General features: G+C 37.7%; 1 protein-coding gene across 2 annotated transcripts in view; it reads left to right on the plus strand.

Annotated features, from left to right (window-relative positions):
* The window catches only part of LOC134538340 (pre-mRNA-processing factor 40 homolog A), a 72,689-nt gene that overhangs the window by 17,960 nt on the left and 37,757 nt on the right, over positions 1–16,972 (plus strand). For both annotated transcript variants that reach the window (XM_063379576.1, XM_063379577.1), the window contains exons 6-10: positions 983–1,218; positions 5,949–6,073; positions 9,586–9,846; positions 12,226–12,454; positions 13,570–13,818. In XM_063379576.1, coding sequence (XP_063235646.1) covers positions 983–1,218; positions 5,949–6,073; positions 9,586–9,846; positions 12,226–12,454; positions 13,570–13,818 — 1,100 coding nt within the window. The remainder of the gene's footprint in view (positions 1–982; positions 1,219–5,948; positions 6,074–9,585; positions 9,847–12,225; positions 12,455–13,569; positions 13,819–16,972) is intronic.

Here is a 16,972-nt window from a genome sequence, read left to right on the forward strand (position 1 = left end):
TTTTTCACTACTTCAGAACTGACTGGTTGATTCGGAGTCATTCTATTCATGGAATTTTTTATTCCCCCTATCAAACGTTCTTGTTATATTTTACTTATTTTCCCTACCTTTTGCAAAGTTGATCCTATATATCCTACTTTTTGCCTCAATTTAATGTGCTTACTAATGGTTTTAATTTTGTATTCTTTGTTTAAAAAAAAAATCAAAAACCATTATTTAGAGTAGTTTTGGAGTCTTTTAATTACTCCTGTCCATTTAACTCATGTCTGTAAATAATTTTTTTTATTTTGATTTTTTTTTACAGGAATGGGATATCAGTTTTAGTTTTAACTAGATCTAAAGTGATAGTTGAATAGAGGTGCGCAAATATTCTCAAATGAAAATATTCACGCAAACAAATATTCAGTTCATATTTAGGTCAAAATAAAATTAGCACAATTTTCAAGTATTGTAGGGTCATTCAAATACTATTTCAAAGAAGAAAATTGCATTTTTTATCGCTGCAGCTGAGTGGTAGTTATCTTTATAATATTGTTTTTCCAAATCAGCAATTTTTTAGCTGGCAATGAAGGCTCTTCAAACTTGGGAAAAATTTTTCACCTGTATAATGGTACATTTGTGAATTTTTCACTATAATAACCTCATTAGAACCAAACTTAGGGGAGCATTATTTTTTTCATGGTGCATAGTGTAGAATGTTCTAAAAAAAACCTCAGGGAATGTTATTCTTAAACTGCTTCGGTGTAGTTCGGTAAGGAAGGTGTTTGAACGAAACGGTACTCTCAAGACTGCTAGTCTCGGTAACTCTAGTGTCGCGAGTGAACATTCCTGCGGAACCTGCCGTCGCACCGTTTGTATTTGTCGGTGCTCTGTTCTCCATCTTGAGTGATGACCGATGTCGGCGCTGGGTCAATGCCACGTCGAGCCATGCGTGTGGTCGGGTAGTGAGCTCACTTGAAGCGGGGTTTGTGCGGTGTGACAGGAGCGCTCCGGCGTCTGTCCCTGCCGTGGCGCCGGCGGTGCCCTCCCAGCCGCTGCAGGTGGCAGTCCCTCCGGTGGTCCCGCCCGCCGTGGCGGCGCTCAGCCCCGTGCCGGCCGCGCTGCCCCAGCAGGTGGCCTCTCCCCCGCCCAAGAGCGGGACGCCGTCGTCGGCGCTGGACCACGCCATGGCCGCCACGCTGGCCGCCATCAGCATCCCCACCCCTCCGACCAAGCAAGGCACGTCCGCTGATCTCTCTCTCTCTCGTTCACTTGTATACAGTTTTACTGACGAATTTCATAATATCGTTACGAAATGTTTCAGTTTCACATTGGAAGGTAAAACCCGGTCTTGTAATCTTACAACAATCTTACTCACCTTATATTCATACCCTGCGGTTTGTCTGGACGCGTGTGCATGTATAATTAAATTTTTCAAAGTGAAACTTCTTTGCTGAGGGGAGCTACAATTTTTTGAGTTTTAAAAATTCCGATCTCTTGAAGGTAATAGTGGTGGGGGAACAAGCAGAGGAGGAAACGGCAGGAAAGAGGTAAAAAATTACAAGGCATACTTGCACAATTTCATAATTTAGCACTCACATACTTCTGAAAATACATAATTTAGCTCTCACATACTTGTGTGTGTGTGTGTGTGTGTGTGTATATATATATATACAGGGCTAGATTTTAAGGAATATTTTAACTTGCCCAACGGACAGGTGTAATCGAAATTTTGCCTGTCCGCCATCCAATTTGCCTGTCCGCCATCCAATTTGCCTGTCCGCTGTTTTACCCAAATAAAAAAAATTTCAAAGTCGCTGAAAAAGTGAGAAAAAAGGAATTTTGCTTTATTTTGCACCTATTTTTATCACACACTTAACATCCTTATTTAATAATCATTTTCAGACGAGTCACTGTCTGAGTCACTGCACGAAATACTTGGCTGATTCTGTCTTGAACATCTTCGATAAGGAGGCTGAAAGGGTCGACGTTTTCTCTGAACATTATGATACCAGAGATTTATTGCTGGTGCTGGATCAAACTCACTTTCAGAAGGTGACTGTATTTGAACACGCATGAGGGCAGACAGTGTATCATCATTTAGACAGTTTCGCCAGTCTGTCTTTATAGACTTCATGAGCGAGAACCCTCGCTCACAATCTGCAGTGTGAGCTGGCAGGGAAAGCACAAGATCGATGAGAGAGAGTACATTTTCATACTCAGTGTGGTATTTGAGATTGATATCACTCCAATTTGCTTTGGTTACTGGATTATACTGCTGGTAAACTGTGGTCTTTAGACTTGTCCATTCCAACTCAATCATTTCACACTTTACTCCATTATTCACAAGGGAGGGAGAAAAAAAGTGTATCAACCTAACGATGCAAGTGTCACCAAACTCTGGCTGATTGCTTGTAGGCCACGTTTTAAAACTACACACATTTGTAGCAGTCAGTAATTCACAGAGTCCAGTTTTCTTATCTCCAAGGCGAGATTCTAAATTTTCAACAATTGCATTTATAACAGCTGTTTTCTTGGGTGTCTGCAAAGGAGCTCCTTTCAACTGCTTAGCTTCATCTTCAATTAATTTGTTGCATGCACGGAGATGAAAGCCATAAATTTTCCACTTTGAGATTCAATGGTGTTTCAGAAAGTGCAGCCTTCAATGCAAGTTCAAGATGGTGTACTAGACAATGTATAGCAACCAAATTGGGCTGAATTGATTGCTTCAATTTGGTACTAACTCCATTATGCAATCCTCGCATCACTGCTGCACCATCACTTGCAAAGCCTACCAAATGCAGCTTTAAATCTGAAATGGTGAACCCACAATACTCATTTAAAACACACAATATGCAGTCATAAATCAGGGCTGCATTAGGCCTTTCTACATGTTTAACACCTACAAACTTACAATGTATTACCCCTTTAACAGCAAACCTTACATAAACAATGACCTGTTCTTGTACAGCACTGTCTGTAGACTCATCACACATTACTGAAATATATGGTGCACTTCTTAAGTTATTTTCCAATTCCTGGCGTTCTATTTCTGCAATGGGACCCAGAAATTCTTTGCACTTCTTGTCAGTGCGGTAAGTATTACCAACATCCAGGCCTTTCTTTGTGTCAAGTATACACTGCCAAACAAAGTCTGTGAAAGGTCGCCCATGTTTAGCCAGGGCATGAGACGTACGAAACAGTATTTCCAGTTTAGTGAAAACATCCTTTTGAATACTTTGTAAGGTCATCTCTGCTTTGGATTGTCCAGGTTTTGTCAGTATTGCATCTTCCATATCTTGAGACTTGTTGTGGGCACTGCTTGTAGCATGCGACGTTAGGTTTTCCTTGCGAAAACTTGAGCAGCCCGTAACAAAAACTGATCCAGATGATTTTGAATGCGTTTCGCAGACTTTGCAAAACATTTGTTTTGTTTCTGTGTCGTAACGAAGCCAAAGAAACTCGGAACACCAAGACGTTAAAAAGGACGGGACCGGGCGATTTTGTCATATTTAACTTTATATTCTGACTTGTCCTCGTCCGTTTTTCTTTTCTTTTCTGGTGGTTTTGAAGCACCAGTAATGAATTTCCACATTGTGTAACGCAGTTAATTAAATACTTAAACAATCGCCGTGACAAGATAAACTGTAAAAGATTACCGTGTCCTCTGTAAACAAGTAATGTTTATTTTTTGATGCAACAGTTGACAGGCGAATTTCAAGCAGTCGCAGTCACTGCGGCCACTGTCAACTGCATCTGGAGTACGCCGTGAAATGTTAACAATGCGAAAACGCTTTTCTGTTAACAAACTATGTTAAAGTAGAGCAAGGAATTAGTAAAGTCGCGATTTATAAAGACAATAAATTTAAAAAATTATTTTTTGAAAGTATACAACGGTAAATTACGTAATTGTTGGCTGCACTGCAACGAAATTAATAATATTAAAACATGGCAACAAAAACAAACATCATCGGTGTGAGACGTTTTGCATCTCTAGCATACGAATACGACTATGTTACGTGAATCATGACGTGAACGTAAGATTTTAAGAATTATGATTTCAGCACGGTTTGTACATAACCTACTTTTTTTTCCCCGCGGTATACAATAGCCAGAGTCTTCCGTCACAAAAGAGCAGCCATTGTTTATTTATAGATATTATAAAAGACGTTTTATTTGCGGTCGCGGTCGCATAAATGTTATTAATCACCTCTGTTGCATTAGTGCGTGCGAATAACCTCGGCGTTACAAGTTGCACCTGTCCACCGGACAGTTGCCTTTATTATTTTGCCTGCCCGGACGAGATTTTGCCTGTCCCAGGCAGGCGGACAGGCGCTAAAATCGAGCCCTGCAACCTCAGCCAAAAAGAGAATTATTTTTCCTATACCTAATATAATAAGCAAGAAGTTTTACTTTTGTTTGGCATGGTCTCAACGTGCACATTTTTTTTAACGTATGTTTGTCCCTGAAGACTTGTTAGCAAATCAGTCGATGCGCAAAAATAACAATCACCATATTCTGCAGATTTTTTCTTGTTCCACAAAGTTGTATAATTGGCCGATGAGATGAAGACAAAATAGGCTGCACTCTTGTGCACTTTGCTGCAGCACCTGTGTGAAGTAAACCACAGCAGCACTGCAGGTACTTGGCATTCCCTTAAATGTTACACGTGACCTGTGTGGTCCATGCTTCGTGATGTCGTTCACATCTCTGTGATGCAGCCAAGTTACATGCATTCAGAGCACTCCATATAATACAATTTATTTATGGATTAATTTAAATAAAACCTACAACGTAATGTCTGCTAGCATATTTTATGACAATTTTTTTAAGTAAAATAAACATTTGAATTTTTTTTTGTGTTTTAATCTAAAAAGGGTTCAACATATTTTTGTACAAAAATGTAATATTTTTTCTGTAGGTATTTGTATATATGAATATTAAATTTTAAATAGGTATGCATGAACAAGCTAATTTTACAATAATAGACCAACTTATTAAATTATATGTAGATGATAATTTTGGGGGGAAAAATAATATTTTTAAACCACTAATTATAGGTAGAAGCAAGATTATATGGTGAATAGCGATAAAATCTTAATAAAAGTGAAATTGAAGTCAATACACCACCAAACACAGAAATATAAGTCAATAGACTGCATAACACCGAAATGCAAAGCAAAACTAAAAGCAGCAAAATCCACCTCAATTACCTCATTTTGTCTGTTTCAGTATAGAATTGGTTTTCATAAATCTTTAGTTTAGGGTGTTATGTACTATAACAACAATTTATTTAGTTCCTACGTATTGGTTTTTTAAGTAAAGTAAATTTTAAGTACAGACATGCCTAAAGTTTTACAGAGAAACATGTTATTTTGATTAATTAACATTAAATTTTTTTATTCATATTGTATTGAAATAAAAGCAAAATTTAAATTTGAAAATATGTTTAACTTTCTCATGAACTAAGAAACATACAGAAGAGTAATGAATGATTTTATTGCAGTTTTTTTTAATTACTCTTATCAATCTCTGTATGTAGTATTGTTTTATGTACACATTTTAAGCATCTTACTGCAAATTTTTGTAGCAGTTGATCAAAATTATTGTGGTTGATATGTACTGATTATTACATGTGTGTAATCTTTAATGGCAGTAAAGATCAGATCCAATATTTTTAATGATGAAACTTGCAATTTTTATAACACCATAAAATTTTGGCTCTGATTATAGGTGGATAAAAATTATCCTGCTATATAATAAAGTTGTAAAAAATTATTTAAAGGTCTTAAAAAATTCAGAAATTCTAGACACTCTCTTTTCCGTCTCAAATGACTTCATCGACGAAATGTCAAGCCTAAAAATTTTTTTTAAAAAGTAACATCTGAAGGCGAAAAAATGTATTTCTGCTGTGATGTATGGTACAGTTTGTTTGCAGCTGTTTCATGGATTATTATGTATTTCATTAGACGACGACAGCGGCTCGAACAGAGACTCGGCACCTGGTAGCCGCAATAGCACTCCGGAACCCAAGTTGCTGTTCAAGGACAAGAAAGAAGCAGTGGAGGCTTTCAAGGAGCTGCTCAGGGAAAGGGTATGTAAACAGAGCCAATGATTTATTTGTCATCGAAAATGATAAAATGGTTAATTTCTAGAAAAGCAACTCTTCCGTGGGAAAAATGATAATCTTGAGTACTCTTCGTCCCAAAGATGCCATGATGTCGCTAACATAACAAACCATTCGCACTAATTTCCAGTAATTTAATTGCAGCTTACCTAACTAACTAGCTGTTCGAACTATTTAAAAGTATTTTTAATGTAGCTCGCCTAACCTAAACAGCCATTACAACTATTTTACAATATTTAAACTATAGCTTTTTTGTTAAAATGGTAAACTATAAGAAGAACACAAAAATATGGTTTTCACAATTCAATTATTATTATTATGTTTAGATAATTACCAACAAAATTGAATGCTTGAAAAAGATTTTTCACTTTCATGGCATAAGTTTTCTTCTAGTCAGCACAAGTATACTATACAAACAGCAATCTTCATTCATCTTAATTATACAGTAGAACCCCTATCATACACTTTTCAACGGAGGGCACAAAAATGGTGTATGATACGGGAAAGTGTATGAAAAGGGAATGGCAATAATAACATTTTTTTTCAATCTAGCATACCAGCACAATGTCTGATTAAACTTAAATACATAATGTGTAAATAATTGCATTATATTAATGAAAGATATGAATTCATCATTATATATACAAATGATAAAACCACCAGAAATGTAAAATACAGTCCATAACCAAGTAAAGCAGTCCTTTCTTGGAGGGTGGGAAAGGTCACCAAGTCTAAATTAGAAATTAAAAAAATTAGGCTATTGTAAAAAGAAAATCAGAAATTTTTGCTTGTTTGTTTCATTTTACAAACAACTTTATGCAACAAAACGTACAATACAAAACAATTCAATCGTAAGAAAACAATAACAAACGGCTATATTCAGTTCAAAGATTAATGAATGCACAAAATATGAGATCCGTGCCTTTGTAAAGCGCGTTGACCATTTTCATAATCATTGCTAGTTTGCGCCACTAGTCTCGCTTGGTGCTGGCCATATATGCTAGTAGCAAGGTGCACAGTCTTCCTGATACCATCCATATCTATGGTGCGATAAAGTTATTTTCTTACGTTTGGAAAGGTAAACAATGAACGTTTTTCAAAATAAAAGCATTAAAACGTATTTTTTCAGGAGGAATATAACAAAAAAATTTGTGAATTTTAAGACTTTTCTGCTTTGTAAAAACGTATGAAACGGGAAATTCGGGATATTATAAGTGTATGTTCCGGGAAAGTAAACCATTGTAAATATAGTACTTTCGGCGGGACCAAAATTAATCGGCGTATGACACGGGAAAATGTATGAAACGGGAACGTATCATCGAGGTTCTACTGTATATAATTGCTTGCATGGCATACGTCTCAATTCATTGTAAAATGTATTTTGTAATGACTGTCTGAAAAAGAACAAATTTCACAATTTATTGCCTCATTGCATACTTGTATGCAGGAATGAGAATAAATATATTACATTATTTTTAAGAAAAGTGGAAAAAATCATTAGCTAGGCACATTTACAGTGCATAATTTGCTAATCTTGAAAGTAACACTTTAATACATATTCGAATGACTATTAGAATATTTTTGTTTTCAGAGCACATCGTATACAGTGCTATATGGATATGGTGTATTAACTTGTATTTTCGTGTTATATGTACTGTGTTTTGACGTGCTTTTTGGCATTATTTCGTTTTATCGCAATTCACCACATACTCTTGCCCCTAGTAATTGGTGAAGGATCGTTGGTGGCCGAGATTACTAACGCTTGGCGCTCATGTGTGGCAAGGGTCGTGTGGTTCTGTCCTAACATTCCAGCATGGCTTGAATATTGTAACACAACCACTTCAAGCCTGTATGCATGACCGTGAGATGTAAAACCTTATCAAGCAAAACAAAACAAAAATTGTGTGAAAATAAACATTGTAGTAGTAGCCTTGTTCATTTAGAAAATGGTTTCCTTTGCTAGTGAAACTTGTTGACTGCGGGGGGGGGGGGGGGGGGGGGTTGTTTCTGGGTGACGTCATCAGGGTGCAATGGAAATGTATCGCTCAGAGGCAAAGAAAAATGTACAGATCAGGAGTGATGTGCGTGATAGCGAAGAAGGGAAGGGCTCTGTTTGAGGTGCTCTATGGCATACTGACTCACTTGCTCTTTCATATACTTGCATGCATTCTTATACAGTAAAAGCATCTATATATATTAAAACTGAAGAGAATGAATTTTTTGTATGTTTGAAATGAAGGATTGGTACGACAAAAGGGTTTGCTGTATCAGATTTTCCATTATCCTTTCACACTTGTGAGGTTTTTAGTGACTGTCCCAAATATTGCAGTGTATTGGTTATATCAGTGGAGTTTTGAAATAAATTAATTATTAGAAGATGTGTAAAACTCTCACCTGTCATTAAATTGTGTCAATCAATCAGCATATACTAAGTACCTAATATGGTGTGAAAATTTTTCCCATGGCTTTATCAGCAACCTTCAACATTTTTATCATAGTTTTGCAGTTACATTTCTGCCATAAATTTTTTTATTGAATATTTTATTCCCTATTGCAGACCTGCCAACTCTCACGATTTTGGAGTGAGGCTCACGATTTTAAGGTCCATCTCACGCCCTCACGCCAAAATAGTGTTTCCTCATGATTTTTTGGGGCCCTAAGATTTTGTTTGTAAAAGTTACAAAACAAGTTACGAAAGCTTACAGTAACGAGTTGCCATCAATACTCGAGTCACGTAAAGGAAGCAATTTTGCATTTTGTAGCGTGTGCCATGCTGATTTTTCTATCTCGCATAGTGGAAGAGAAGACATTGTGAAACATGTCACTACAAAAAAACACAACTAACACTTGAAGTGTATTGCTTCCAATAAAAAAAAATTAATTTTGCTGTGAACAGTGATAATAAATAATGTTACACGAGCAGAATGTTATTTTACATCTTTTTTAGTTGCGGCCCTGCATGATCACTACACGACAGCGCTAAATTATGTTCAACTAAATTAAATCTGCAACCTATAATTTGTTGAAATAAATTTTGAAGCAGAGACCATGTAACATATGTACAGGTATGTCACTTAATTTTAAAGATTCTCATTTGTTTTTTTTTTATATCTAACCTGTATTTATGGGCCTGAAAATTTTTATCGAGGACCTCATGATTTTTTTAATTTGAATGTTGGCAGGTCTGCTATTGTTTTTCATTTAATATTTTAAGCAATTTTTCGTTCAGTCATTAATAGATTTTGGCTACTTTAATAAAAAATAAAATGAATTTATATTTCCGTATCTTTGTTCTAAAGGATTTAACATCTGTAAGAAAAGTAAATTTTTGTTATGTGGAGGTGGAAACGCCTCTTATCAGATGTAGTTTTGGGGGCTTAGCAAACGGTTTCCTGTAAAGGATTTTACTGTACATCCTGATACCCCTATCTGTATCGGTACATGTTGAAGTTTGCAGGCACAGCATGCTTGTATTGCAGGACGTGCCCAGCAACGCGTCGTGGGAGACGGCGGTGAAGCTGATCCAGGGGGACCCGCGCTTCCCGCTGATGCGGAAGCTGAACGAGAAGAAGCAGGCGTTCAACGCGTACAAGACGCAGCGGCTGAAGGAGGAGCGCGAGGAGCAGCGGCAGCGGGCCAAGAAGGCCAAGGAGGACCTCGAGGAGTTCCTGATGATCAGCTCGGACATGAGCTCCACCATGAAGTACTACAAGTGCGAGGACACCTTCGGCCACATGGACGTGAGTCGCCGTGTTCCCGTCCACCCTGAGTTCGGCCATTAGGAACCGGTTTTGTAAAAACTGAAGGTGACATTTACTTTAAAAAAATACAGCAGTGGGCGGTAGTGCGGACACAACTTAGGGCCGTATTCCAAGACACAAAAATAAGGGTTTAGGTGTTGAATATGAAATACCTGTACCCTAACCATATTCCAAGTGCACAATAGGACACGGCCAGTCCCTTATTTTTAGGGCACTGATTTTTGGTGTCCTATCTGTTGCCGATTTGATCCATAACTGCATATATTATTTTTTTTTCCTTTTTAATGAACTTTAACGGAACTTTTACGATTACAATTTCCCCCCCAAATATCTTAAAAAACAGCAAACATAAATACGGCCAAAAATTCATTGTTTATTATTGTACAACCAAAATTAAATATTTATTTCTCATAATTCCATAGTTTTAAAAAAATAAGCTAAAATTACGATGGATTTCACGAATTACAACTGTTTATAGCCTTGCACAAGTCCTCGTTTATTAATATGGCTGCCGATCTGATACCTTGCAGGGGTTCAGTTAGGACACGTTTTGGAATATGACCCGAGAGTTAGGGTACGGCAGTTGCCCAACAAGGCAGTGCATATTCGCTACCTTGCTCAAACGTCTTGGAATACCGCCCTTAGAATTTTGGGAGGACGGATAATGGATGGTTTTGGGTGGTGCAAAATATCTCCGAATTAAATGGGGAGTGTAAAATATTGGAAACAATTAGCTCTTTCAATGGCTATTTTATAGAATTTTTGGTGTCTGATGAAAATTCATTACAATAAATATTGTTTTACATATTTTTTTAAGAGCACTAACGTTAAAAAAAATATATGTTACACACAAAAACACTCTTCAAAGGTCAAGCATTGACTGAAGTAGATTATTTTTTGCTATTTCAGGGTGGGAGGGGGGGGATTTCCCCTCCCATAGGAGATTCATGTAAATGTGGCGGACTACATGCTAAATTATTTATTTGTGCTGCTGACAGAATGTGTCGGTTGTACTTCTTTTTCCCCCGGTTCTCAGTTCCGTTCCAGTTATTAAAAATTGGTTCTTGGTTAACATCCATACTATTAATTTACAGTTACACCAAGACACTATTTCGGTGAAATAAGTTTTTTTTTTTGCCAAATGATATTCTAAGTTTATGTATAAACTATAAATAAAATTCATAAAAAATAAAAACGAAAAAAAAAAAATATTGTGTTTTAAACAAATTTGGCCTAAAAATAAAACCATAAAATCTTATTTCTAATTATAATGGGCAAAGGGATTTAACACTCAAGTTAACAGAGGTGTATTAAAGAGGCTGTACACACATGATTTGTTATTCTGCCGACGTACAGGGGGTATTGGAAGGGAAGGGGTGAGACTGCTGTTATCGGCTTACCGTCCCGTGTCACTCTGGGTCTAGATGGTAACTATTCATTTGCTTGAAGGAAACCTAGAAAGACATATGTATGGGTGAGGGTTGCCTGTGTAGAGGTAAGTTATGTTCAACTTCTTTTACCGGAATTCAACAAATTGTGTATGCGTATCCTGTATTAACAAACCTCTGTTATCTTAAGGGTTACATAATATCTTGCCCATTATATAATACATACATAACATGCAATTTGCTGTATTAGTTTTTATTATTGTTTATTTTTTTTTGTTATTACTTAATCTTGTGTGAACCGATATTTACATTTTTCTCAGGCAATTTTTATGGGTGTGAGTAAATTAAATATCCACCCAGCAGTTAATATGTATTAACATTAACAGATACTGCTGCACCACAGGCAGGGCCGGTGCAAGGTAAATTGGCGCCCTAGGCGAAAAACCCTAATGCCTTTCCCCCCCCCCCCCCACCACCACCCCCCACCACCACCACCACCCCCACCCCCCCACCACCACCACCACCACCCCCCACCGGACACCCCAAAAAAATTGTCCTTGACTCAAAATACATGACGTAAGCCTAAGATTTTGTCAACAATCAAATGTAAGCAAGCTTGTGTTTTTTTTTTTTACTTTTTTTTTATTACAAATCATAAACAGGTCACTGTGGACTTTAAATAATTACTTTTATATCAATATAAACATTCCAAACTGTTACAAAAATCAATTTTCATCTAGTTTCAATAATCGTTAAACATATTGTATGAGCTGTTATGTGTCGTGCGCGGTTGCCTAGTTCGCCTGTATGGACGCGCCGGCCCTGACCACAGAATGCTATGGTACCGGAATCATGTTTACAGTTCTAAGTGCTTTTCATAATGAACAGAAACTACAACCGGGTCAGACACAGCACTGAAGTGAACCTTTTTAAAAATGCTTCGCCGTCTGACGACCTGTGCTCGACGCAGGTGTGGCGGAACGTGTCGGACTCGGACCGCAGGGACATCTACGAGGACGTGGTGTTCAACCTGGCCAAGCGGGAGAAGGAGGAGGCCAAGGTGATGAAGAAGCAGAACATGAAGCGACTGCTGGAGATCCTGAACGGCATGACCAACATCAACTACCGCACGACCTGGCAGGAGGCGCAGCAGATGCTGCTCGACAACCAGACGTTCTCCGACGACGCCAACCTGCTGGGTACGTTGCCGCTGGTGCTTCTGGTACTCAAGTTGGTTTGTTACGTGCTTGAAGAAATCTTACTTCTATTTTGCTTAAGCTATCAACAGGCAGTGCATCAAATATGTCGGGTACTGAGACTGACTTATATCTCCTTTGCTATAGAATACAAATTTTGGGAAATAAAGGCAAAAAAAAAAACATGTACCAAACTCTATAAATACATCAAATTAACATTGTTATGTTCGTTGTTTGCTCTGCTTTTATGTTTTTTTACACAAATTATTTGCACCACTTTTATGTTTTTGCAACAAATGTTTACACCCAATTTTTGCCTTATTTGGTTCTGAGAGGCTGTAATGGCTTAGACCAAACCTGCCAATTTCACAGATTTCATCTGTTTTGACGGATTTCAGGCCCTAAAATGGATTCCCGGATTTGACTAAATTATCACTTATTTTCAAAAATGGAATTTCCGTCATAGCTGCGCGTACTTCGTCATTTGTAAAACAAAAATTGTGAATGGTTGAGAAAAACCACAATTTTTGGAAATTCAGTGCTGCCAACTGTGTTTCCAAAATATTTCTAATTCAGAACGAGCATGCATGAAGATGCCATATTTACAGGAATTTATATATGTTGCTTTTAAAATTATTTCAATTTGCACCCAGTAAACCACTATATATTTTTGTAAAAACCTTATTTAAAACTACTTCATTTATAATGCGTAACAATTTAAAAGGGAGTGATATAGAATGAACTTACTCTTTGGAATCGCATCACCAATGTTTTGGTTATGGCCGTATGGATTACCGTGGCACGTTAAAAAGAAGAGTGGGTTGTTTACAATGGCAAACAAAGCAGCCGTGACCACAAGCAGTAAAGTTAAATAAATAAAAAAATTTCACCATTTACTTTCAACTTTTAGTACCTATGTTTTAATTAGATTGGCTCTCCACATTTTGAAATTGATTTGGAAAAGTTAATCAGTGGCAGATACGTGCTACATCAACAGTTTATTACTAAAAGAAGTAAATACATCAAAGGTCCGACACCCTGCCGTAGGGAGTGGTTTCCCGTGTATCGGGCGGTAGCATTAGCCGTGGTTATTTATTTGTTGGTGTTGGTGTTTCCAGGCATGGACAAGGAGGATGCTCTGGTGGTGTTTGAAGACCACATACGGGAGTTGGAGAAGGAGGACGAGGAGGAGAAGGAAATAGAGAAGAAGCGAGTGAAACGGCTGCAGAGGAAGAACAGGGACTCATTCGTCATGCTGCTGGACGAGCTGCACGAGCAGGGGAAGCTCACCTCCATGTCCCTGTGGGTCGAGCTGTACCCCATCATCAGCGTCGACCTGCGCTTCTCCGCCATGCTCGGCCAGCCAGGTACGAAGTTACCTGCTTCGCTGATCTCGGTTTAGATGGGAGAGAGTGTGACACCTTCAGATAAACTATTTTTGAAGTGCTTAGGGGGGCTACAATTTTCGAGCGTTACGAAAATTCTGATTGCATGAGGGGAATAGTTAGGTATGTGGTGAGGGAACCGGTAGAGGGGAAGAGTGTGTCAGCGGCGACGCCACTCCAGCACATGCACTTGCGGTCGAATGGGAAGATGGCAAGGGGAGAAGGGAATACAGTAGAACCCCTGTCATACACTTTTCAACAGAGGGCACAAAAATGGTGTATGATGCGGGAAAGTGCATGAAAAGGGAATGGCAATAATAAATTTTTTTTTCAATCTAGCATACAAGCACAATGTCAGATTAAACTTAAATACATAATGTTTAAATAATTGCATTATATTAATGAAAATGAATTCATCATTATATATACATATAATAAAACCACCAGAAATGTAAAATACAGTTCATAATCAAGTAAAGCTGACATGAGAAACATTGGCCTTACAAAATGTTATGAAGTCCTTTCTTGGAAGGGGGGAAAAAGTCACCAAGCCTAAATTAGAAATAAAAAAAATTAGGCTATTGTAAAAAGAAAATCATAAATTTTTGCTTGTTTGTCTAATTTAAAAAACAACTTTATGCAACAGAACAATTTTCAATAAAATTTAACTTGAGAAACGTAAAATACAAAACAATCCGATCGTAAGAAAACAACTACAAAAGGGTATATTCAGTTCAAAGATTAAGGAATGCACAAAATATGAGATCCGTGCCTTGGTAAAGCGCGTGCACCATTTTCATAATCATTGCTAGTTTGCGCCACTAGTCTCGCTTGGTGCTGGCCATAGATGCTATTAGCGAAGTGCACAGTCTTCCTAATACTATCCATATCTATGGTGAGATAAAGTTACAGCAAAACCCCTTATTTGCACTTTTCATGGGGACAAAGTAAAAAAGTGTAAAAAGCGGGAAAGTGTAAATAAAGGGAAAAGTATGAAAAGGAGTACAGCTTACCTTATTCAGTATTTTTTTCCTTTTGTTTAATAGCACATACTATAATGCAGGTACAAACACACTAACAACAAATTTTACTCTAGTATTTAATCATTTAATTTACCACATTTGACAAAAATAAAAAAATAATGAAAGCCAAAAAGTTTTTCTGATTACTTCCTAACAAAAAAATCTGAAATTTTTTTCTGCTTGCTTTTTTGGCTGTTCAAGGAGATTATTTGCCTCTCCAAATTATAAAAGTTATCAAATGAACTAGCACTGCCTTCAGAACTTGATATATAGCTGCGCAATGTTTGAAGAGCTGCGAGCACGTCTCTTGTAGTAGGAACTGGTTCTTCTTGTCCCTCTTCTTCTTCATCATCATCATCTTCTTGCGAGTTGGTGATGCCACTATTGATAATAATGTCCTCCACACACTGGACTTGTGAGGTAACTACCTGCTGGTCAATTGCCACATAGTCCTTAAAAGACTCCTTTTGAGACAGTTGGCAATACTCAGGCACATCCTCTATGATGGTGACACCATCATCTTCACTGGCACTACAACCTGCCTCTGGAAAAAAAAAGCCTGCCTTCGCAAAACAATTTTGAATCGTTGTAACTGTGACCTCTTTCCATGCTCTAGCTGTGAAGTGTAAGGCTGTCAATACATCAATCTTCATTGTCGAGGGATCCTTACCGGTGTCAAGCATGGTCACCGCTCTTGTGACCAGGTATTTTCGGTACAGGAACTTGAATGACTGTATAATACCTAGGTCCAGTGGCTGTAGTTCACTCGTGCAGTTCGCAGGGAAAAAAACAACTTCTGTATTACGAAGCTGTATGTTGCCCATGTGTGCAGGGCACTGGTCAATAAACAAAACAATTTTCCTGTTTTGAACACCCATTTTGGCATCAAGTGCATGAAGTTGGCTCTGGAACAGTGCACTCGTCATCCATGACTTTTTGTTTGCTGTGTACTTGGTAGGAAGGGTGCGTACGTTTTTGAAACACCTGGGTTTCATAACCTTGCCAATAACATAGAGAGGCAACTTTTCACTTCCATCAGCATTTGTACACAGAAGTACAGTGATTCGTTGCTTACTTAACTTTCCTCCATGGCACTTCTCCCCTTTAAAAGTGAAAGTTTTGTCAGGCAGAACACTATAAAACAATCCAGTTTCATCAGCATTAAATATATTTTTCGGAGAATAGCTGGCAATCTTCTCCTTAAGCTGAGTTTCCTTCCAGTGTTCCACTGTCTCTTCATTCACACTCTTGCTTTCACCGCATACAACTTTGTAAACAACATTATGGCGTTGTTTGAACCTGTCTAGCCATCCATTGGAAGCTGTAAAATCTTCAATGCCAAGCCGGGATGCAATCACACGAGCTTTTTCTCGCAAAATGGACCCGCTGATTGGCAGATTCGCAGAACGTGCACCCACAAACCACTCCACAAGAATATCTTCAACTTCTTTAAATTTTGATTCTTTACAGTATTTTCGTTTTTTTTGCACTTGGCCCGCATTTTGCTGCATTTTCTGCAATGCTATTACGATTCTTCAAAATCGTATTGAGTGTGCTGATGGGAATTGAAAGTTCTTTTGCCAAATCAACTCGTGTTCCCACAAACTCGTCTGATTTTTCAATTATTTTTAATTTTTCCGCCACTGAAAACGTTTGACGCTGCCTTTTCTCCATTACTTAACCATAAAAGACAGACTTCACTGATAAAAAAAAATTCAAAATAAAAGGAAACTTTTTTACACAATATTTTCTACCACGTTATTCTAGCATTCTATTTACCGTTACCGGATGTTGACTTTCCTTTACCATAATGTTCACAGAATGTAAACATGCAGTTGTGTATGTGATTAAAATATCGTCCAGAAAATCGACAGCGCTCGCAGCGCAAATAGAGCCCGCACAACTTCATCGCCATCTTGTAGTGTGTTGTGGTTTTCGATACGAACGAAATCTTTGACGCGTTTCACATGTTTATTTTCGGACAATTCTTTTACAGTTTCATCATCTATGGCGATTGCACCAAGTTGTTTATGTTTGTTACGTGACGTAAATAGCGGGATGGATTCGAATTTTGAGACGTAATTTGCGTGAAGGTATTGTATTGGACTAAATGG

This window comes from Bacillus rossius, chromosome 13, assembly GCF_032445375.1.
Source record: "Bacillus rossius redtenbacheri isolate Brsri chromosome 13, Brsri_v3, whole genome shotgun sequence".
Taxonomy (NCBI): Eukaryota; Metazoa; Arthropoda; class Insecta; order Phasmatodea; family Bacillidae; genus Bacillus; species Bacillus rossius.